Source organism: Rhinopithecus roxellana, chromosome 3, assembly GCF_007565055.1.
Source record: "Rhinopithecus roxellana isolate Shanxi Qingling chromosome 3, ASM756505v1, whole genome shotgun sequence".
Classification (NCBI taxonomy): Eukaryota; Metazoa; Chordata; class Mammalia; order Primates; family Cercopithecidae; genus Rhinopithecus; species Rhinopithecus roxellana.
Window position 1 is genome coordinate 86,320,156 of NC_044551.1, and position 23,788 is coordinate 86,343,943.

The 23,788-nt window shown below is 39.9% G+C and overlaps 1 protein-coding gene across 2 annotated transcripts in view; it reads right to left on the minus strand.

Moving 5' to 3' along the window:
- Positions 1-23,788, minus strand: part of SLC45A2 (solute carrier family 45 member 2) — a 54,015-nt gene that overhangs the window by 6,366 nt on the left and 23,861 nt on the right. Inside the window, exons 3-5 of one of the 2 annotated variants that reach the window (XM_010384106.2) lie at positions 11,789-12,114; positions 1,636-1,779; positions 629-752 (exon numbers count right to left, since the gene is read on the minus strand). In XM_010384106.2, the coding sequence (XP_010382408.1) occupies positions 629-752; positions 1,636-1,779; positions 11,789-12,114 (594 nt within the window). Of the gene's footprint in view, positions 1-483; positions 753-1,635; positions 1,780-11,788; positions 12,115-23,788 lie in introns of those variants that run through there. The other variant, XM_010384107.2, reaches the window with a different exon arrangement.

Consider the following 23,788-nt stretch of genomic DNA (forward strand, 5'->3'; position numbering starts at 1 on the left):
CTGGAGTTGTAGCCCAGCCACTTGGACTTATGTAAAGACAGTAGCAGAAATCCCTTTGTTCAGTGTCTTTATAGCTGCAACTTAGGTGAGTGGAGGTTAAGAGGCTCAGAAAAGCTGGCACCTGGGAAGGAAAGCCAGATGTCCCCAATCCTGGTGTGGTGCTCCTATAACCTACCCAGCTACACATCTAAGCTAAGGTCATTTTGCATGCTGACTTTGTCACCTGTTATGTTAACATTGCTTCTCTTCTGTGTCGTCTACAAATCTGATACGCCTGTCTATGAAATGCCACCAACGATCTTGCTCCAGTAGAACATGAACTTGCTGGGACTCATCCATCCAACACTTCATCTTGTAAAGATTCCCTTTTATTTTCCAGAGAAACTTGATCAGGAACCCACTGATTCCAAGTGCAAAGTAATCAGTGAGGAAAATGACACCTAGAATTCATGATGATAAAAGGATGCTTCCTATGGTCCTTTCTAAGGTAATAGCTTTTCCTGACGTCCATAGATTTATTAAGAATCTGGTATTTTAAACAGCAGAGAATACACATAAACATATCAAATCCAAGTTGTGCTAGACCAGAAACTTTTAGAAGACATCCTTAGGAGAGAGAAAAACTTACAAGAATAAAGTGAGGAAGACACGGAGTTGATGCACAAGCCCCAACATCCAACCTCGACTCCTCTTTCGTAGATGAGAAACTCTGTGGAGTTGTGTGCACTATAGGGATCCCCACCGTACACAATCTGAAAGAGAGGTTGGAGGCTGTTGAGGTACAAATGCAATGTAGTAAGAACCCATTCTCATGCACTTTGCTTCTCCACCCCTGGGGAGCAAAGGTCCCTGCCTGAAGGACCCTTTCTAGAGTACAGAGCTGATGCTGTCATGACCAAGTCGCCCCTTCCATCCTATCACATCTTCATTCAAGGACCTATCAGAAATCTAATGCTTGCTGCATCAGGTCTCAACAACACTCTCTCGCATCCTTAACATTCCTCCTTCCATCTCACAGCTGGTCCCACCTTACTTAGGCAATCCCACCACTCATCTTCTGCTACAGTCAATCGGCTTCTGACTCACCTCCACATGGGCCATTCCTGTTCCTGCTTGGAATGTTTTCTCCCTCTCTCATACTCCTCTAACTCCTACTAACCCTTCAAGGCCCAGACCATACTGCACTTTTTTATTTGTAGTTATTATTATATTTTATTTTTTAAGAGACAGGGTCTTGCTCTGTCACTCAAAATGGAGTACAGTGGCACAATCATAGGTCACTGCATGCTTGAACTCCTGGCCTCAAATGATTCTTCCACCTTGGCCTCCGAAAGTACTGAGATTACAGGCATGATCCACCATGCCCAGCCTGAGCCCTGCCATGATTGGTACGGCTCACATCAGTTTGCCCTATTTGTTGCATTTGATTAGATACTAGCAGGCTCTGTAGTGTCCTCTAGTTGTCTAGGGTGTAATGGCATGTTTCTAGACCTGTCTGTAAGCCAGCTTCTTGATGGTACTCTTTCCTACATTCTCACTGTGCCAATCCTAGAGGATAGCCCAGAAGAACCTCAACAGGTATTAATAGAGTAAATGATGTGTAACAGTGAGTGTGTGCACAGACACGTTCATTACCTGGCCCATGAAATCTGTGAAGAAGAGCATGTTGGACAGGAAGGCCGTCCATCCAATGAGGTGGCTGATGCAAAGGTAGCGGTAGTGAGGAGGCATGCTCACCAGTGCTCTCAGCAGTGACTTTAATGTCATTTCCCTGCAAGTCTGAAATAAAACATGAAACAGAGGTGTGACCTTCGCTGCAGAAACTCAGCCAGCTAAGGGAGCCAGAGCACACAGCCATATTATGTATTTGTCAGTCAGCCATCACATGAAGTGTCACTTTTCCTGGACATGGAACTAGGTTTCCCTGGAGCAGACTCACAGGAGGTATTCTGTTAACCATGAGTGATGGCTTAGCAGTTTCAGGCCCAGAATGAGGCTTTGGACCCAAGGGCAAAGGGAATGGGAATGATGCTAACTTCAGGCCAAGGTGTAGGAGACATTGAGCATCCTATCTCTGAATGACAGAACTGTTGCACAAGGACAAAGCTCACAGTCATAAGCCAGCTCTTAGATGATTATAATTCTTGGGTCTCTTAACTATGAGAGCACAGTAGGCAAATCCAAGATGTCTGTCATGATCATGTTCCCCTAATGTCATCTCTGTGATTATGTGCTGTTACATGGCAAAGGGATTTTGCAGATATATTAATAATTAAGGTAACTAGTCAGCTGACCTTAAGTTAATTGAAAGGGAGATTACCTGGGTGATCCTAACCAAATCCCATGAGCCCTTGAAAAGTACAGAATTTTCTCCAGTTGGTAGTAGAAGGGAAAGTCAGAGTAACTCAAAGCACAAGAAATGCCTACTTTGAAGGTGGAGGAAGCCACATGAAAAGGACCTGAGAGTGACATTTAGTGTCTGAGAACAACTCCAGGCCAACAGTCCACAACAAAGCAGGGACCTCAGTCCTAAAACCACAGGAACCGCATTCTGCCAACATCCTGAATGTGCTTAGGGGCAGTCTTTTCCCACTGAGCTTCCAGATGAGAATACAGCTCTGCTAACACTTTGACTTCACACTTGTAAGACCCTGTGCAGAAAACCTAGTGCAGCTCACCCAGGCTTCTGATCTATGGAACTGTGAGATAATAAACTGCTGTTGTTTTAAGCAGCTAAGTTTGTGAAAATTTTTTATTTATTAGAGCATTAATACAGAGAGCCAGTCAGCTCCCTGTTCTTAGCCAGCTGTCTCCTCCCAGGTTATTTCTCTGGATTCTAATGATAGCAGAAACATGTTAATGAGCCCTAATTGAGTTAGAAGTAAGAACAATGTAGAACTCAAATATATATATTTATACACACACACACGCACACATACGAGGGGTCTTCAATATGTTAATGGAAAATGCATACTATGAAAAAATTATGTATGGATTTCAAAAAAATTTTTGAAGCAAAATAAACTCATACTAACTTGCTATAGTATGTCTGAAGAAGATTTAGTTTGAGGCACCAAGAAGGGTAAGACAACAGTTTGAAAAGGGCCCCTAACAGAGCCACGTGAATTCTACTAGAATTGAAGCTAGAATAAACATCACTTATGGCGAAGCTTTGGTGGAAGAATGGTGAAATCACAGATTTCTTTTTTAAAGTTTATGAAGACAATGTCCCAAAGAAATCAGCAGTTTACAAATGGATAACTCATTTTAGGAAGGAACCAGGTGGTGTTAAAGATGAAGTCCTCAGGGGCAGACCATCCACATCAATTTGCAAATAAAAAAGTTAATCATGTTTATGCCCTAATTGAAAAGGACTGACAATTAGTGGCAGAAAAAAAAGTCAACACCATAGACATCTCAGTTGGTTCAGTTTACATAATTGTGACTGAAAAGTTAAGGTTCAGCAAACCTCCCACTCAATGGGTACCAAAAGTATTGTGCCCAGATCAACTTCAGACAAGAGCAGAGCTTTCAAGGAAAATTTTAAACATGTAGGATCAAGATCCTGAAACATTTCTTCAAAAAGTTGTAACAGGAGATGAAACATGGCTTTACCAGTATGATCCTGAAAATAAAGCACAATCAAAGCAATGGCTACTGAGAGGTAGAAATGGTCCAGTCAAAGCAAAAGCAGATAGGTCAAGAGAAAAGACTATGACAACAGTTTTTTGGGGATGCTTGGGCATTTTGCATCTTGACTTTCTGGAAGGCCAAAGATTGATAATATCTACTTACTATGAGAGTGTCTTGAGAAAGTTAGCCAAAGTTTTAGCAGAAAAACATCCATAAAAACTTCACCAGAAAGTCTTTGTCCACCATAACAATGCTCCTGCTCATTCCTCTCAACAAACAAGGGCAATATTGTGATAGTTTTAATGGAATGTCTTTAGGCATCAACCCTACAGTCCTGATTTAGCTCCTTCTGACTTCTGTTTCATAATCTTAAAAAATCTATGAAGGGCACCCGTGGTTTTTCAGCTAATAATGTAAAAAAGACTGCATTGACATGGCGAAATCTCCAGGATCCCCAGTTCTTTAGGGATGGGCTAAATGCCTGGCATCATTGCTTACAAAAGAAAGCAATGAACTCAATGGAGCTTATATTAAGAAATAAAGTTTATTCTTTTTAAATTTTGTCTTTTCATTCGATTTTTCCATTGACTTTAGGAAGGCCCATCCCACACACATATATGTAAAAAAATGAATATATAGGCCTGTGATTATTTAATTTAGATTTAAATTAGGTTAAAACCAGAAGCTATAGTTTTTTTGGTTTCAGAAACATTGAGAGAATGAGAAACTTTAAACTATTGATGCAATTGTTTTGAAATACCAAGAATGATAATAGCCTTTAGCATCTTGTCATATAAGAGAAGAAAGAAACCTTGGGAATATTAAGTGATTAGCTTCCCTGAAGACACTGAGACCATAAACATCAGACGAGATTTGGTAATGGGTCTTTCTTGTCATATTTTTATTTATTCTGAATCATAACATTGAGTACTGGCTAGTTTATAAGACAGTCTACTGAGATTTTCTATTTTAACTGTAACAACATATTTTTTATACTTCTTAACCTTATACAATCATGCATTTTACTTCTTTGTTGTGGAAAATTATATTCACCCATTTTAGTTTTGTTGTGTAAGTTGACTTTTTCAAATTCATCAGTCTTGCAGTATCTAGCCCACTGACCATAACTATAGTCATTTTCTGATAATAAGTGTTAAACACTACAGGCATTTCCCTGGATTGAAGGAAAATAACTGTTTTTCTGCAAGTAGAATATGGTACCTGTAAAAATAAATGATTATAACAGAAATGAAGTTCAGAATTACTACTTTTTCCTCAACCACAGAAAGAAGCAGCTAACAACATAGCCCAAGAAACAACAGCCTAGTTTTCATGCCTCCAACTAAATGGTTTGTCTTCACTTTCCTTCCTCTCTTTCCAAAAATGTAAAACTGAGAAAGTGAATCTGGCCAAGTATTCAGCCTCATTCTAAATATTAATATATGCTTCTGACTTATACATAATTTTCAGCCTGCTTTCATTGTTAGCCTAATTTGTCCTTTCTTCTAAAAATAAACATGAGCTTTCAAAATGTGCTTAGTATTTCTGTAAAAGCTGGGAGTGTAAATATTCAAAGCCCCTTTGTATATTGTAACTCAGAATAAAAACTCAGCTGGCATATTATTCCTGACTCATCAATTCGCTTGTAAAACCCTTTTAATCGTTCTGAAACCTCGGGAGTTGTTTTACTGCATTTATTTTGCACCACTGTCAGCTGTAGACTGGGTGGTGATGAATTTACAAGCGAAAAAGGTACAGAGTCTATCAGGGAGAAAGAAAACTTCACAAACGTGCCCTCAAAAGGAGACTTTTTAAATGTTAAAGGGAGCAACTGATGGCATGGAGGAATTGGAGATAGATTTTATGAGATCTGGTTTAAACTCATGAAATAATTCAGCCCTCTTGCCATTAAAAAAGAAAAATTTGTTCTTAAATTACACAGCCACCCTTATTTTGGAAAGCAATGTCTTTGGCAAGCAATAACAGCCCTGCAGCCTTGGCCCTGACCCTGGAAATGTGCAGACTTCTTTTGCTTAACTGGAGACCTCCCAGGGCACACATTTGGAAGAGAAGTGCAAATCCATGGCTTTGAGAGTAAGATGTATTACTCTGTGCTTTGTTCTTACTTTATCTTTTTGTCTTATTTTATTTGCTTATTTATTTATATTTTTAGAGGTGGGGTCTCACTCTGTTGCTCCAACAAGTGTGCAGCAGCATGATCACAGCTCACTGCAGCATCAAACACTTGGGCTCAATGGATCCTCCCACTTCGGCCTCATGAGTTGCTGGGACTATAGGAATGAGCCACTGCACTGGTCTCAATTTGTTTTTTAAACCAAATAACGAAATCATTCAGAGCCTACAAAATTTTTTATGTGGCCCCTACTAGAAAGTTCATTGTATCTGTTGTATTTATTTTTGGATTTGTGTGGGAGTTCCATGCCTTTCAAAAGGCTTCCACTCAGTTGATTTCATTTGATCCTCACAGCAACCTCTGAGTGGATGAGACAACCCCTGCCTATGCAACTCTTGGAGGGGGAGTCCCAGTCTATCTAAGGGAACATCAAAGAGGCAGATAACCTATCAAGGTGTTACCTGTTACCAAGTATATACTTACCTTTAGTAAAACCCCATCTTGTTTTGTTCCCCAAACCACCACATTATTTTAAAATTTTTGCTTTCACATTATTTGATTACTTTTTTCCTTATTTTTTATCTATTGTAGACATTTTGGATGTATTGCAGAATTTAAAAATAGAAAATTAAAGCTTCCTGTGAGCCTATCATCCAGACTTTCCATTTTTGGTATATTTCCTTTCCATTTTTCCTCTATGTATGCAGCTTTGTTTTCTCCCAAAATAAAGATTGTTTTGTGTATGTAGTGTATATTTTACCTGATATATTTTTATTAAATCTTCAGAAACATACATTTTTAATGACTGCATGAATTTTATCATATAGATATTCCATGATTCTTTGGCTGTCCTGCATAAATGCACAAAGGGCTCCAATCCAACTAGGAATCTTAGAGTTCTGGTTTGTTGGTGAAGGAAGGGCAAGGAGTATAGGTATTATCCACCAGGCAGCCTGGTGTCGGGAAAGAGGGTTGCATCCAGGCATTAGGAGACATAAAATCTCATATTTTCTCTACTTGTGTGATCGAGGTAAAATGAAGGCTTTATCCCAATGACCTCATAGTTCCTCCTTGCACTCTTATAGTTATGGAAAACACTGCACTCATCCTAAAATAGGAGCTACTGTTGGAGTCAGATGAATAGATTACTCTCTTCAACTGCATTCTCCTATCAACTGGCATGGGGAGAGGCAGGTTGATGTGCTGTGGCAACTCAACTCCAAGGCAGTCACATTGATAGAATGAGGCCTTCTTTCAGCAGATCATAGTCAACCATTTTGCCAATTCAAACATAAGCAGTGTTGAAGTTTACTTTTGCATTTATTTTGGAAAAATGTTAAGCAAATGAACAGAGTAAACAATACTGGAGGAAGCGCTTGATCTCAAGGAAAAACTACTTACAGAATTTTATAATTAAGAGCTAAGATGTATTGCTTTTATTCATATACATGACTGAATACAAAAAAATGAGGTTTTCTACTGACTATAAGTAGCAAAAAAAAAAAAAAAAATCCTTAAAATACCATTAAAATAAAGTACAGTTTTTAGTTTTGTAAACCACTTAGCTAAATGTAATGTGGTATCCTAGATTGGATCAGAAAAAGGATATTACCCAGGAATGGGATAGCTGGATCAAATGGTAGTTCTACTTTCAGTTCTTTTTTTTTTCTTTTTTTATTGTACTTTAAGTTCTAGGGTACATGTTCACAAAGTGCAGGTTTGTTACATATGTATACGTGTGCCATGCTGGTGTGCTGCACCCATTAACTCGACATTTACATTAGGTATATCTCCTAATGCTATCCCTCCCCCCTCCCCCCACCCCACAACAGGCCCCAGTGTGTGATGTTCCCCTTCCTGTGTCCAAGTGTTCTCATTGTTCAATTCCCAGGTGAGAACATGCGGTGTTTGGTTTTCTGTTCTTGCGATAGTTTGCTGAGAATGATGGTTTCCAGCTTCATCCATGTCCCTACAAAGTGCATTAACTCATCCTTTTTTATGACTGCATAGTATTCCATGGTGTATATGTGCCACATTTTCTTTATCCAGGCTATCATTGATGGGCATTTGGGTTGTTCCAAGTCTTTGCTATTGTGGATAGTGCCGCAATAAACATACGTGTGCATGTGTTTTTATAGAGCATGATTTGTAATCCTTTGGGTATATACCCAGTAATGGGATGGCGGGGTCAAATGGTATTTCTAGTTCTAGATCCTTGAGGAAATGCCACACTGTCCTCCACAATGGCTGAACTAGTTTACAGTCCCACCAACAGTGTAAAAGTGTTCCTATTTCTCCATATCCTCTCCAGCACCTGTTGTTTCCTGACTTTTTAATGATTGCCATTCTCACTGATGTGAGATGGCCGTCAGAGAAATGCAAATCAAAACCACAATGAGATACCTTTCAGTTCTTTAAGGAATCTCCACACTGTTTTCCATAGTGGTTGTACAAGTTTACATCCCCACCAGCAGTGTAGAAGTGTCCCCTGTTCACTGCATCCACGTCAACATCTTTTTTTTTATTATTGCCATTCTTGTGACATACATATTATGTGTATACACACACACACACACACACACATATATACACATATATATCTCTCACAGTTTTTTATTCACTTTTTGACTGATGGGCATTTAGGTTGGTTCCATGTTTTTGCAATTGCGAACTGTGCTGCTGTAAACATGAGTGCACAAGTATTTTATATATATATGATGGAATAGTACTCAGCCATAAAAGGAATGAATTAATGGCATTCACAGTGACCTAGATGAGATTGAAGAATATTATTCTAAGTGAAGTAACTCAGGAATGGAAAACCAAACATTGTATGTTCTTAGTCATAAGTGGGAGCTAAGCTATGAGGATGCAAAGGCATAAGAGTGACACAATGGATGTTGGGGACTCAGGGGGTAAGGGTGGAAAGCGGATGAGGGATAAAAGACTACAAATTGGGTGCAGTGTGTACTGCTCAGGTGATGGGTGCACCAAAATCTCACAAATCACCACTAAAGAACTTACTCATGTAATCAACCACCACCTGTTCCCCAATAACCTATGAAAAAAAATTTTTTTTAAAAAAAGGACATTAGTAGAAAAACGGTGAAATTCAAATAAATCTGCTGTTTACCTAACAGTACTGAAGCAGTGTTAATTTCTTAGTTTTAACAAATGTAACAAATGTACATGACGTTAACATAAGAGAGAAGCTGGTAAAGCATAGATAGGAACTCTCTCTACTATCTGCAACTTTTTTGGAAATCTAAAATTACTCAAAAATTAAACTTTGATTAAGAAAGCAAAATAACACATAGGCACGCTTTGCTAGGTGACAACTCCATGGGGTAGAACAAGGGCTCTGGTGTTCACTACAGTCTTCTGATGCTCAGCGTTGGGTCTGGCAGGGGTAACTAATAACTATTGAATAAATAAAATAATGTACAAGTGAATGAACCATGCACACAGTGCAACTCATTCCAAGAAATCTTATTGTTCACCCAAATACACCCTCCTCTTTATTTCCTGTAGTCAGCAGCCAGATTAATATCAAAAACAAAAAACTAACCAAAAAAAAAAAAAAAAAAAAAAAAAAGCTAACATCAGTGAGTCCTCTGCCCCACTAGTTTTGATGGACCTCCATCATCTACCTAATAAAATTTTAGTTCTTATGCTGGCATTCAAAAGCATCCAAAATCTGTCTCCAATTTGCTTTCCTAACTTTAGTTCTAAAGTTACAAACTCTATGATCTACGGAACCACTTATACTTTCTGCAAATATGCTTCACACTTTTAAAATATTTTTTTTTATATCTGTGGCTTTGCTGATGTTCTTCTGTCAGAATTATTTTTCCCCCAAAATCTCTATTCAAATCCTAACTAACATTCAAGGTAGAACTCAGGGGTGATCACCTCCATGACGCCTTTCTCCATTTATTTAGGCACAATCCTTCCCTCTTTAAAACTAAAAGCAGTTGTTATTATGCCATTTGTGGCCACCTTGGAAATGTGCCTTTTGGGTCACCTACTGGAGAAAACACAGTTGATCGATAGCTCCGAATGCTGCCTCTCTGGATCCATTGCTCCTGTTCCTGCCAAGGAACTCTGTTCCTGTACCTGTTCCTGCCAAGGTCACCCTTTTCCTGGCTGTTCCCAGATAGGGACTAAGCAAGACGGGGGGTATTAGTGTTAGCCTGTTCCTACAAGAGCTGGGACTCCTCTAAGGAGCAACTTTGGCTGGAGGACTCCCATTTGGCCTGGGTGAAGCTTTCTTGGAACTTCACTGCATCTGAGAGTCTTCCTACCCTACCCTCTTTCCTTTCCTTTCTCCTTTCACAGGTATTTGACTTGCGTCAAATACTTTCCCTTCCTATTTCTACTTTCTCCACTTCATCTTTCATGCTGTTTTCTCCAATGACTCTCTTACATGTCAAATCCTATCTTGGTGCCTTTTTAAAAGATCTGAACTGATACATTGTTTCTATAGCATTTACCATGTTCTATCATGGATTATGAGTCATGATACAAACGACTTATGCCACCTGTTAGGCTATAAATTCCTGGGCATATAGACTGGACATTTGTCAGTTTTATGGTCCCCAAATATCTAGTACAGCGCTTTGCACATACTCAGTACCCCAAGCTGTTTGTTAAATGAATAATGATTATAATGTGTTGATATACTTATGTGAAGTTTGAAAAAGTGTCTTTGCATGCTTTATCTTAGTTGAACATCCTAACAATCCTAGAAAATAGACTGGCCAAGCCAACAAGAGAAGCTGACCTCACAGGAAGGTGAGATTTACTGAGCTTATCTGAAAGTTGTTGGAGTCCAGATTTGTGTTCCCTGTTTGTGTTTAAAGCACTCAGTGTTCTGTCAGGGTCATAATAACAAGACCTAAACCCAACAGCTTACTATGTGGTAGCAAACACTCTAAGTAACTTTACATGGATTAGCCCCTGCAACCTGCACAAAACCCTTGTAGGTAGATGGAATCATTTTCTCATTTAACAGAAATGTAAATGCCCAAAGTCATGCAATCCAGAGATGATATAGCCAGGATTTAAGCACTGCGCTCTTAATCTTTAGGTTACCCTATAGCAAGTAGTTATTTGTGATTCATTGAATGAATAACACAGGTCAGCAGCTAGAGGAACCAAGAATTGAACTTAAGTCTTCTACAACCTTTTGTCAATCAAGGAATCCTTTGTTCTATATCCCTGAGGTTTTAGCATTCAATTTTAGCTTGAAGGAAAATGCAATTACTTCCTCTGTGTTGTCCAATAGAACTTTCTACAATGATGAGAATGTCTTACATCTGCACCGTCCTATATTTTAGCTATAAGCCTATGTGGCCTTTGAACATTTGAAACGTAGCTAAAGCAACTGAAGAAATGAAGTTCTAATTTTATTTTTATTTTAATTTAAATAATCCCATGGGATTATTAGCTACTCTATTGCTCAGCTTCATTCTAGTCTCTTCTCTGATCATTTCATCTGAATGTGTTCTCATTCCTCTGGCAGTTAGTTGAGTTTTATTTCAGATTTTAAGCTGATGAATTCACTGTGCAGTTCACTGAAAATGAACTAAAATATCCAGTCAACTCATGACAGGTAAATTCAATATGCCCAACTCAGACACCAACCCAAGGATGCTACCATTTAGAGGAAAAAATTTCTAATTTATGATCCTAATCTAAGAGGATATTTCTTCTGGCCTAAGGATAATTTTAGCCTTCCCTTGAGGCCTAACCTTTCTCAACTGGCTTCATCTTCCTTGGTTGGATGCTCTGAGAGGAGTAAGAGACAGGATGACCAGAGGAAAATGCAGACATTTTTCTTTGACATATAAAATTTTAATTCCAAGAGATGATAGCTACTGGGGATTTGGGAATTCAGTCAGACTCCATGAAACTCTTCACATCAAACAAACGCACAAAACAAAGAATGTTTTTAAAAAAGAAGAGAACAAAGAGCAAGAATATTTTTCCCATGTAAAGAAAAAAATGTTGCATCTTTACCTGTTCGGCATGATTTTTGTTTTTTGTTCCCTGCATTGCCAGCTCTGGATTTACATAACCATTTTTAACTTTCTCGATAGAACCATACTCGTACATTCCATCTGATGACAATGGAGGGTCTTGAGGGGTTTGCTGTGGGGGAATGCCCTTTGCAACATCTGTAAGTGGGGCTTCAGAGATACTGCACAGATGAACAATAAGACACAAAGTGAGCACCAACGCAGAGAAGAAGAACATGACCTGGAATTCTGTACCCAGCAGTCTTCCCAGTTCCAGATGGGCCCAGTCTATAGCACCCGAAAGGTAACCCAGGGCACCTCCGAAACCTGGAAAGCAAGAAAAGCTGTGTTAGCATATTTAGCAAATTATTGTTCATTTTCCTCATGCGTAGACACTCCCCTTCAGTGGGAAAATTCCCTGAAGACAGCAGAGGCAGCCTGGAGATGATTGGAAAAGAAATACAGCAAGAGGCTGAAAAACACGCAGCCAGGGAATGTGGATTCAAGTTTTGGCTCTAGCATTTACTTGCTGAGACCTTGGGCTTCCTCACCCAGAACATGGAGGTAATAGTAGAAGAGTAACCTACTCGTAGGGTCATGGTTTGAAAATAGAAAGTGTTCAGGATGGGGCCACACACATAGCAAGGGCTTACTAAGTATTGCTACCATCAGAGATACTGTGACCTTTCCAAAGTGCATTCTCTAGACTGCTTTTGAACTTAAATTTCTCACCAGAAAAAGCCCCAAAGAAAACCAATTTATGGCAGCAATAAAATTAAATGACTTGTAGTTTCTCTATTATTAAGCTTCCCAGGATGACATAAGCTTGCAAAGGCCAAACACTCTCAAAAGCTGTCTTTCTTCCTCTATTAGAAGCTCAAGGTACTTGTTCCCAGTTGATAGCTGGGAACAGGAAATAATGAGAACAAAAGCTTACACATGAATTTTTAAAACTCCTATTCTCATTTCACAGGACTCCAACCTGAGGTCTTTTTGGTGCTTGTTTTATCTTCTCAGGCTTAAACATAGTGTCACTTGAGGGATACTGAGGAAAAGCTCCTCAAAATCTATCCCACCCTAATTATCCAATATTTAAAATCCGATTATTAGTTATTCCTTTTTTGAGTTTCTGTTTTAAAATACACGTGTTCCTGGTATGGGCAAGAAATTACTCAGCACCAAAGTAGTAACTGTTCCTCAGATGTTCCTTCTGGTGCAGACATTAGTGACTTCTGATAAAGGTGGGAAGATAGCATGGGGGGGGGGGAGGGGACGGTGGACATACTATAGGATGTCAAGGGAATTAAAGAGTTGAGTGCCGGATATATCCTCTACATATGTCACAAACTTATGTAGGGCTGATCCTCCTGTCAAAATTCTTTAAACATCAAACTCCTATCATGCCTAACAACCACAATTTATCTAGCTGAACAGATCAGCTTTCAATTTTGTTTTTGATTTTTTTTGTGTGTATATGAGTGAAGTCTCTATTTTATTTCTCAGATAAGTACAATATCTTCACAAGCTAGGGAATCAAGGAAGAAAATAGAACTAAAGGAGTTCCTCTCTAATCCTAAACATCTAAAGTTACATCTTGAGTTACCCTGACCTCAAGAACACAAACCTGAATGCCAAGTACCATGAATCCTAGTTTATTCAAGTTAGTGAGAGAATAGATGATTTTGGTCACTTCATATTCTGGTTAGTTTCAATTTAACATAGAGACTATTTATGGAGGATCAACAATCTAATCATTGCATTCCAAAAATAAAGCATCCTTAGCATGTCCTGAATGCTGAGGTGTTTTAAGGCAGAATTATAAGAAACTGTGGCCCATGGGGCACAGTGAAGTAAGACATATAGTCTCTGGAAGCAAGAAATTTATGATCTAGTTATGTGTGATGAGCATATACATAAACAGAAAATTGACAGGTGACGGTGAAGTGCCCAGAATTTGAGAGAAAAAGAAGGTCCTGAAACAGCCATACTCTATGACTGATTCAGAAGAATGTTCTGGGCTTTGCGGTGCCTCTGGTTATTATTAGACAATGACTATTCATTTGTGGAGATGCAGAAGGTATCAGAAGTCATGCGTCAAGCCAGGCAATCAACCAATAAGAATGTATTAAGTCTGCTCCTCAACCCATTATGACAACAAAAATGTCTCTAGATATTGCCAAATATCTCCGAGGGAAGGAGGTTGAAAAGTGGCCCTTAGTTTAGAACCCCTGACTTAAGTCAACCCTATGACAGACACATTCCTTTTTTGAAACTATCATTTGTAAACAGATCAAGGGTTTCATATTGCCATTCAATTATCTTATCACTTATGCCTCTATCTTTCAAATTTTTGTTCAGCTGAGCATTACTGGTTGCCTCAGTTGGAAGAATGTAGAGCAGAAGACCCCTGCTCATTTGAAAGAATTGATATGTGAAATAAATCCTCCACTGTGCAATGGAATGGTAGTTTTATTTTATGGAAAAAAATAAGGATATGCATATAATGATGGATTTATATTAGAGGTTAATTTGGACAATTGGGTCCTACAATTGGGGAGTTTCCTGATGCAGTTGCATGTCTACTGGTTTAGTTTAGTTCAATAAACATGTATTGAGCTCTAAATATATGTAAATGACTCTACTAACTTCTGGGGATATAAACATAAACAAGACACAGTTTCTCATTTTTTCCCCAGAAGGTGGTTTCAAGTGGGAGAAGCAGATAATGGGAGAAGCTACTTTCAAAACGGTAATAAATGATAAGCTAGAACTCAGAGCTGCGTACTCAGAGTACAAAGGAGTTTTGAAGAGTCGATTATTGGTGCTAGTTAATGGTATCAAGGTAATGTCGATTATTAGTAAATCTGACAGGATTTCTCTTCATTAGCAATGAAGGTTGTAAGAGTTCAATATATCAATGAATTAAAAAAAATTTGGAAGTAAAAGGAGATTGGAAGAATTAGATCAGAAAGCTATGAGCTTTAGTGGTTCTGTGATGGAAGACCACACAGAGGGAAGAAGGGATTTGGAATCATGCCTGATTTCCATTCCCATCTTTGTGCTTTCTAGTCACATGCTTTTGGGCACTTCTCTGAGAAATGAGGGTGGTGCTGCCTCTCCTCATCTGAATTTATTGAGGATTAATGCAAATAATCCATGTCAAGCTCCAGTACATACCATGGCAGAACCAGGTCCCAAACTGAGCTACCTGCTGACTTCCTACAGTAACCCTAATTCCAGAACCTCCCCTAGAAGCAGGAGAAGATACCTACTGCACTGAACTGGCTGAAGACAGCCTGCCTGGAGCTCGCTGAAAAGATTTAGTCATTTTAGGCCTGGTGATTAGAACTAGTGGATCATTCTGAGGGCTGAGACCTGGGCTTACCCCTGACCCTATTGTGGCATGTGGCAAGTATCAAGAAAGTAAAATATATCTCAAACATGGAAAGTGTAAAAATTGCAACTGCTTGATTTTTAAAATATTCCTCTAGAGCAGCCTTCTTAAACTTTAATGCATCACTCTGAGTGGCCAGGTGACAGCAGTTTCCAACTAGTTTCCTTTCTTGAGAAATGGTACTTTGTTGTCACAGGATATTTGACCCACAGTTCATAACTGATAAAGCACGGTGATTTGCAGTCCTGAAATTAAGGTAGTTTGCAGATATGAATAGGGTTTTTGTAGCCTGGTAGGGAAATTATTCCAAAAGTATTACAGAGGTGTTATACTTTTATTGTCTTGTAGAAGGTTAACCAGATTCATATTTAGTCTAACATTTTTTATTTTGCTAGTCACACACATGCACACACACACACACACACACACACACACACATACACATTTCCTGCAAGAACCTGAGGGAACTCTTCTTATATCTTCCCCATTGGTTCCTTTATTAATGTGTTAATTTAAAACCTTGACATATGCTATAACTTAGAGAATTATTAGCACTCTCTTATCTTAGGGAAGGGGGTAAAAAAAAAAATACGGGAAAATCTGTCTTATTTGTCCCAAAGCTACTGTTTTGAAGTACTTGTAGCTGCAAGTTACAATAGTACAAGAGGACATGCCAGGAAAGCAAAGTGGGCCACTGGGGAATTATCCTAACAGAATATTAAGACAATGGAAAAAAATATTTAAACTTTATCTATTTGCTGCCTCAGATATGATGAGGGCCAGTAGAGGGCTGTAGGAATTCATTAAAGGCCTTTCTTTTGCTGCTTCTGCTTAAGCCAAGGGTTTTATCTTCAAAGACAATCTCCCCAACAAAACCTAATTGTCTGCGCTATGATAAAGGCTGATAGTTTTACCATTTTACCACCTCCCACACCTACATCCAGACTGTATTTACCTCTGCTGCCAAAATCAGCCTCTTTGAGGCCCCTGGAATCAATTACCAGGCTATTGGGCAAGCCATAAGCCAGAGCGTTTGGAGGACATCTGCTGCCACATTAGCTAATGAGCTTTTACAAAGAAGGGCCAGAAGTCGTCCAGCTGGCTCCTTCCTCACAAAGCCAGGCTGTATTGTCAAACTCAGGAGAATAAATGGCTTTAGAAGACAGATGTCATATTTCATAACTAATGATGCAACTTGAACAATGGCACATCATGGAAGAAGTCCAAATATATAGAAATATGTAAAAAAATTTCTTTAGTCCACAACTATGATAGGTAAAATGGGAAACTGGCAAACTGTCAGTACTGAGGGATCTAAAGGACGAAAGGAAACTCAAGAGAGTCCATCTAAATCAAACTCTGCACCTACCATCTGCCTGTAACTGCCTGCAGGCATCAGTGTGTGGCTTAGCAAGCTCAGCACCAGGGCTGACACAGCTCAAGTCATGAGAGCTAGTTGTGTGCTGTTTGCTACTTTCCTCTGAAGGAGGACAGACTAAAGAACTCCCATCTTCCCATGGTGTTCATGAGAAAGTCATTCTGATTCTTTTCTACATGTTGAAAAAAATAGCAATGAAAGTATCAGATTAGGTTCATGCTTCCTACCTATTCCCAGCAGGTACATACTAAATCCTGGACAGTTAACATAAGTACCAGCTACTCTCTCTCTCTCTCTCTCTCTCTCTCTCTCTCTGTGTGTGTGTGTGTGTGTGTGTGTGTGTGTGTATGTGTGTGTGTTGTCCTTGACCCATTTGTTTATCAATAGAAATTGTTGGAGCACCTACCTTCACCAGGAACTGTGCTAGACACTTGAGATACATCAATGAGCAAGACAGACATGACCTCTGCCCTCTTGGAGGCTGAGTACAGGAAAAGCAGTCAAAATGATACATGTGTTGTGTTCCCAATGAAAAGAAAAAAAAATTAAAACTAAAAAAGTTTTAAAATTAAAATTAAAAAAAAAAAATGATACATATGCTCTGGTCAAAGACAAGAGCTTGACCAGACAAGTTGATCTGATATTTCTTTAGGTTTACAAAGCAACTTTTCTCTTCAAAGATGCTAAGATAATACGTTTAAAATATTGTTCACTGTTTCCATCCACCTACCTCTAAACCTGGTTCCCTTTCTCTCACTGGGCCCTTCCTTCACATTTAAACTGGGCCAGGATGCCTCATTGCTTTGAGGACAGGATGTAATGGTGCAGAGCAGAGAAATAAGAATGGTTTGTCTTGCTTCTGAGTTCCAAAAGCCCTTAGGCTGCAAAGGCATAGAGAGTAGATTCATTAGAAAATGTGCAGATGGGGAGCAAGATGGCCGAATAGGAACAGCTCCAGTCTTCAACTCCCAGCGCGAGCGACACAGAAGACCGGTGATTTCTGCATTTTCAACTGAGGTACTGGGGTCATCTCACTAGGGAGTGCCGGACAATTGGTGCTGGTCAGCTGCTGCAGCCTGACCAGCGAGAGCTGAAGCAGGGCGAGGCATCACCTCACCTGGAAGCGCAAGGGGGAAGGGAATCCCTTTTCCTAGCCAGGGGAACTGAGACACACAACACCTGGAAAATCGGGTAACTCCCACCCCAATACTGCGCTTTAAGCAAACAGGCACACCAGGAGAATATATCTCACACCTGGCCGGGAGGGTCCCACGCCCACGGAGCCTCCCTCATTGCTAACACAGCAGTCTGCGGCGATCTATCCGCAAGGCAGCAGCGAGGCTGGGGGAGGGGCGCCCGCCATTGCTGAGGCTTAAGTAGGTAAACAAAGCCGCTGGGAAGCTCGAACTGGGTGGAGCTCACAGCAGCTCAAGGAAGCCTGCCTGTCTCTGTAGACTCCACCTCTGGGGACAGCGCACAGCTGAAGACCAACAGGGGAAGCAGCAGGGGCCTGTACAGACGCAAACGACTCTGTCTGACAGCTTTGGGGAGAGCCGTGGATCTCCCAACGCGGAGGTCGAGATCTGAGAACGGACAGACTGCCTGCTCAGGTGGGTCCCTGACCCCTGAGTAGCCTAGCTGGAGACATCCCCCACTAGGGGCAGTCTGACACCCCACACCTCACAGGGTGGAGTACACCCCTGAGAGGAAGCTTCCAAAGGAAGAATCAGACAGGTACACTCGCTGTTCAGCAATATTCTATCTTCTGCAACCTCTGCTGCTGATACCCAGGCAAACAGGGTCGGGAGTGGACCTCAAGCAATCTCTAACAGACCTATAGCTGAGGGTCCTGACTGTCAGAAGGAAAACTATCAAACAGGAAGGAGACCTATACCAAAACCCCATCAGTACGTCACCGTCATCAAAGACCAGAGACAGATAATACCACAAAGATGGGGAAGAAGCAGGGCAGAAAAGCTGGAAATTCAAAAAATAAGAGCGCATCTCCCCCTGCAAAGGAGCGCAGCCCATCACCAGCAATGGATCAAAGCTGGTCAGAGAATGACTTTGATGAGATGAGAGAAGAAGTCTTCAGTCCATCAAACTTCTCAGAGCCAAAGGAGGAATTACATACCCAGCGCAAAGAAACTAAAAATCTTGAAAAAAGAGTGGAAGAATTGACAGCTAGACTAATTAATGCAGAGAAGGTCATAAACGAAATGACAGAGATGAAAACCATGACACGAGAAATACGTGACAAATCCACAAGCTTTAGTAACCGACTCGATCAACTGGAAGAAAGAGTATCAGCGATTGAGGATCAAATGAATGAAATGAAGCGAGAAGAGAAACCAAAAGAAAAAAGAAGAAAAAGAAATGAACAAAGCCTGCAAGAAGTATGGGATTATGTAAAAAGACCAAATCTACGTCTGATTGGGGTGCCTGAAAGTGAGGGAGAAAATGGAACCAAGTTGGAAAACACTCTTCAGGATATCATCCAGGAGAACTTCCCCAACCTAGTAGGGCAGGCCAACATTCAAATTCAGGAAATACAGAGAACGCCACAAAGATATTCCTCCAGAAGAGCAACTCCAAGACACATAATTGCCAGATTCACCAAAGTTGAAATGAAGGAAAAAATCTTAAGGGCAGCCAGAGAGAAAGGTCGGGTTACCCACAAAGGGAAGCCCATCAGACTAACAGCAGATCTCTGGGCAGAAACTCTACAAGCCAGAAGAGAGTGGGGGCCAATATTCAACGTTCTTAAAGAAAAGAATTTTCAACCCAGAATTTCATATCCAGCCAAATTAAGTTTCATCAGTGAAGGAGAAATAAAATCCTTTACAGATAAGCAAATGCTTAGAGATTTTGTCACCATCAGGCCTGCCTTACAAGAGACCCTGAAGGAAGCCCTAAACATGGAAAGGAACAACCGGTACCAGCCATTGCAAAAACATGCCAAAATGTAAAGACCATCGAGGCTAGGAAGAAACTGCATCGACTAACGAGCAAAATAATATCATAATGACAGGATCAAGTTCACACATAACAATATTAACCTTAAATGTAAATGGACTAAATGCTCCAATTAAAAGACACAGACTGGCAAACTGGATAAAGAGTCAAGACCCATCAGTCTGCTGTATTCAGGAGACCCATCTCACATGCAGAGACATACATAGGCTAAAAATAAAGGGATGGAGGAAGATCTACGAAGCAAATGGAGAACAAAAAAAAGCAGGGGTTGCAATCCTAGTCTCTGATAAAACAGACTTTAAACCATCAAAGATCAAAAGAGACAAAGAAGGCCATTACATAATGGTAAAGGGATCAATTCAACAGGAAGAGCTAACTATCCTAAATATATATGCACCCAATACAGGAGCACCCAGATTCATAAAGCAAGTCCTTAGAGACTTACAAAGAGACTTAGACTCCCATACAATAATAATGGGAGACTTCAACACTCCACTGTCAACATTAGACAGATCAACGAGACAGAAAGTTAACTAGGATATCCAGGAATTGAACTCATCTCTGCACCAAGCGGACCTAATAGACATCTATAGAACTCTCCACCCCAAATCAACAGAATATACATTCTTCTCAGCACCACATCGCACTTATTCTAAAATTGACCACATAATTGGAAGTAAAGCACTCCTCAGCAAATATAAAAGAGCAGAAATTATAACAAACTCTCTCTCAGACCACAGTGCAATCAAACTAGAACTCAGGTCTAAGAAACTCAATCAAAACCCCTCCACTACATGGAAACTGAACAACCTGCTCCTGAATGACTACTGGGTACATAACGAAATGAAAGCAGAAATAAAGATGTTCTTTGAAACCAATGAGAACAAAGATACAACATACCAGAATCTCTGGGACACATTTAAACCAGTGTGTAGAGGGAAATTTATAGCACTAAATGCCCACAAGAGAAAGCAGGAAAGATCTAAAATTGACACTCTAACATCACAATTAAAAGAACTAGAGAGGCAAGAGCAAACACATTCAAAAGCTAGCAGAAGGCAAGAAATAACTAAGATCAGAGCAGAACTGAAGGAGATAGAGACACAAAAAACCCTCCAAAAAATCAATGAATCCAGGAGTTGGTTTTTTGAAAAGATCAACAAAATTGACAGACCACTAGCAAGACTAATAAAGAAGAAAAGAGAGAGGAATCAAATAGATGCAATAAAAAATGATAAAGGGGATATCACCACCGACCCCACAGAAATACAAACAACCATCAGAGAATACTATAAACGCCTCTACGCAAATCAACTAGAAAATCTAGAAGAAATGGATAATTTCCTGGACACTGACACTCTCCCAAGACTAAACCAGGAAGAAGTTGAATCCCTGAATAGACCAATAGCAGGCTCTGAAATTGAGGCAACAATTAATAGCCTACCCACCAAAAAAAGTCCAGGACCAGATGGATTCACAGCTGAATTCTACCAGAGGTACAAAGAGGAGCTGGTACCATTCCTTCTGAAACTATTCCAATCAATAGAAAAAGAGGGAATCCTCCCTAACTCATTTTATGAGGCCAACATCATCCTGATACCAAAGCCTGGCAGAGACACAACAAAAAAAGAGAATTTTAGACCAATATCCCTGATGAACATCGATGCAAAAATTCTCAATAAAATACTGGCAAACCGGATTCAGCAGCACATCAAAAAGCTTATCCACCATGATCAAGTGGGCTTCATCCCTGGGATGCAAGGCTGGTTCAACATTCGCAAATCAATAAACGTAATCCAGCATATAAAGAGAACCAAAGACAAGAACCACATGATTATCTCAACAGATGCAGAAAAGGCTTTTGACAAAATTCAACAGCCCTTCATGCTAAAAACGCTCAATAAATTCGGTATCGATGGAACGTACCTCAAAATAATAAGAGCTATTTATGACAAACCCACAGCTAATATCATGCTGAATGGGCAAAAACTGGAAAAATTCCCTTTGAAAACTGGCACAAGACAGGGATGCCCTCTGTCACCACAACTATTCAACATAGTGTTGGAAGTTCTGGCTAGGGCAATCAGGCAAGAGAAAGAAATCAAGCATATCCAATTAGGAAAAGAAGAAGTCAAATTGTCCCTGTTTGCAGATGACATGATTGTATATTTAGAAAACCCCATCGTCTCAGCCCAAAATCTCCTTAAGCTGATAAGCAACTTCAGTAAAGTCTCAGGATACAAAATTATTGTGCAAAAATCACAAGCATTCTTATACACCAGTAACAGACAAGCAGAGAGCCAAATCAGGAATGAACTTCCATTCACAATTGCTTCAAAGAGAATAAAATACCTAGGAATCCAACTTACAAGGGATGTAAAGGACCTCTTCAAGGAGAACTACAAACCACTGCTCAGTGAAATAAAAGAGGACACAAACAAATGGAAAAACATACCATGCTCATGGATGGGAAGAATCAATATCATGAAAATGGCCATACTGCCCAAGGTTATTTATAGATTCAATGCCATCCCCATCAAGCTACCGATGAGTTTCTTCACAGAATTGGAAAAAACTGCTTTAAAGTTCATATGGAACCAAAAAAGAGCCCGCATTGCCAAGACAATCCTAAGTCAAAAGGACAAAGCTGGAGGCATCACGCTACCTGACTTCAAACTATACTACAAGGCTACAGTAACCAAAACAGCATGGTACTGGTACCAAAACAGAGATATAGACCAATGGAACAGAACAGAGTCCTCAGAAATAATACCACACATCTACAGCCATCTGATCTTTGACAAACCTGAGAGCAACAAGAAATGGGGAAAGGATTCCCTATTCAATAAATGGTGCTGGGAAAATTGGCTAGCCATAAGTAGAAAGCTGAAACTGGATCCTTTCCTTACCCCTTATATGAAGATTAATTCAAGATGGATTAGAGACTTAAATGTTAGACCTAATACCATAAAAACCCTAGAAGAAAATCTAGGTAGTACCATTCAGGAAATAGGCATGGGCAAGGACTTCATGTCCAAAACACCAAAAGCAATGACAACAAAAGCCAAAATTGACAAATGGGATCTAATTAAACTAAAGAGCTTCTGCACAGCAAAAGAAACTACCATCAGAGTGAACAGGCAACCTACAGAATGGGAGAAAATTTTTGCAACCTACTCATCTGACAAAGGGCTAATATCCAGAATCTACAAAGAACTCAAACAAATATACAAGAAAAAAACAAACAACCCCATCAAAAAGTGGGGAAAGGATATGAACAGACATTTCTCAAAAGAAGACATTCATACAGCCAACAGACACATGAAAAAATGCTCATCATCACTCGCCATCAGAGAAATGCAAATCAAAACCACAATGAGATACCATCTCACACCAGTTAGAATGGCAATCATTAAGAAGTCAGGAAACAACAGGTGTTGGAGAGGATGTGGAGAAATAGGAACACTTTTACACTGTTGGTGGGATTGTAAACTAGTTCAACCATTATGGAAAACAGTATGGCAATTCCTCAAGGATCTAGAACTAAATGTACCATATGACCCAGCCATCTCACTACTGGGTATATACCCAAAGGATTATAAATTATTCTACTACAGAGACACATGTACACGTATGTTTATTGCGGCACTATTCACAATAGCAAAGACTTGGAATCAACCCAAATGTCCATCTGTGACAGACTGGATTAAGAAAATGTGGCACATATACACCATGGAATACTATGCAGCCATAAAAAAGGATGAGTTTGCGTCCTTTGTAGGGACATGGATGCAGCTGGAAACCATCATTCTTAGCAAACTATCACAAGAACAGAAAACCAAACACCGCATGTTCTCACTCATAGGTGGGAAGTGAACAATGAGATCACTTGGACTCGGGAAGGGGAACATCACACACTGGGGCCTATCATGGGGAGGGGGGAGGAGGGAGGGATTGCATTGGGGAGTTATACATGATAGAAATGATGAATTGATGGGTGCTGACGAGTTGATGGGTGCAGCACACCAACATGGCATAAGTATACATATGTAACAAACCTGCACGTTATGCACATGTACCCTAGAACTTAAAGTATAATAAAAAAATTTAAAAAAAAAAAAGGAAAAAAAAAAGAAAATGTGCTTTAAGCACCAGGCTTCCCAGGCTAGACAGAGCATTCATGATGGTGCACACATATTGGTAAATCCCTTAGGCAGTGTTGGTCTTGCTGCCTGCTTGATGGGCCTAGCTAG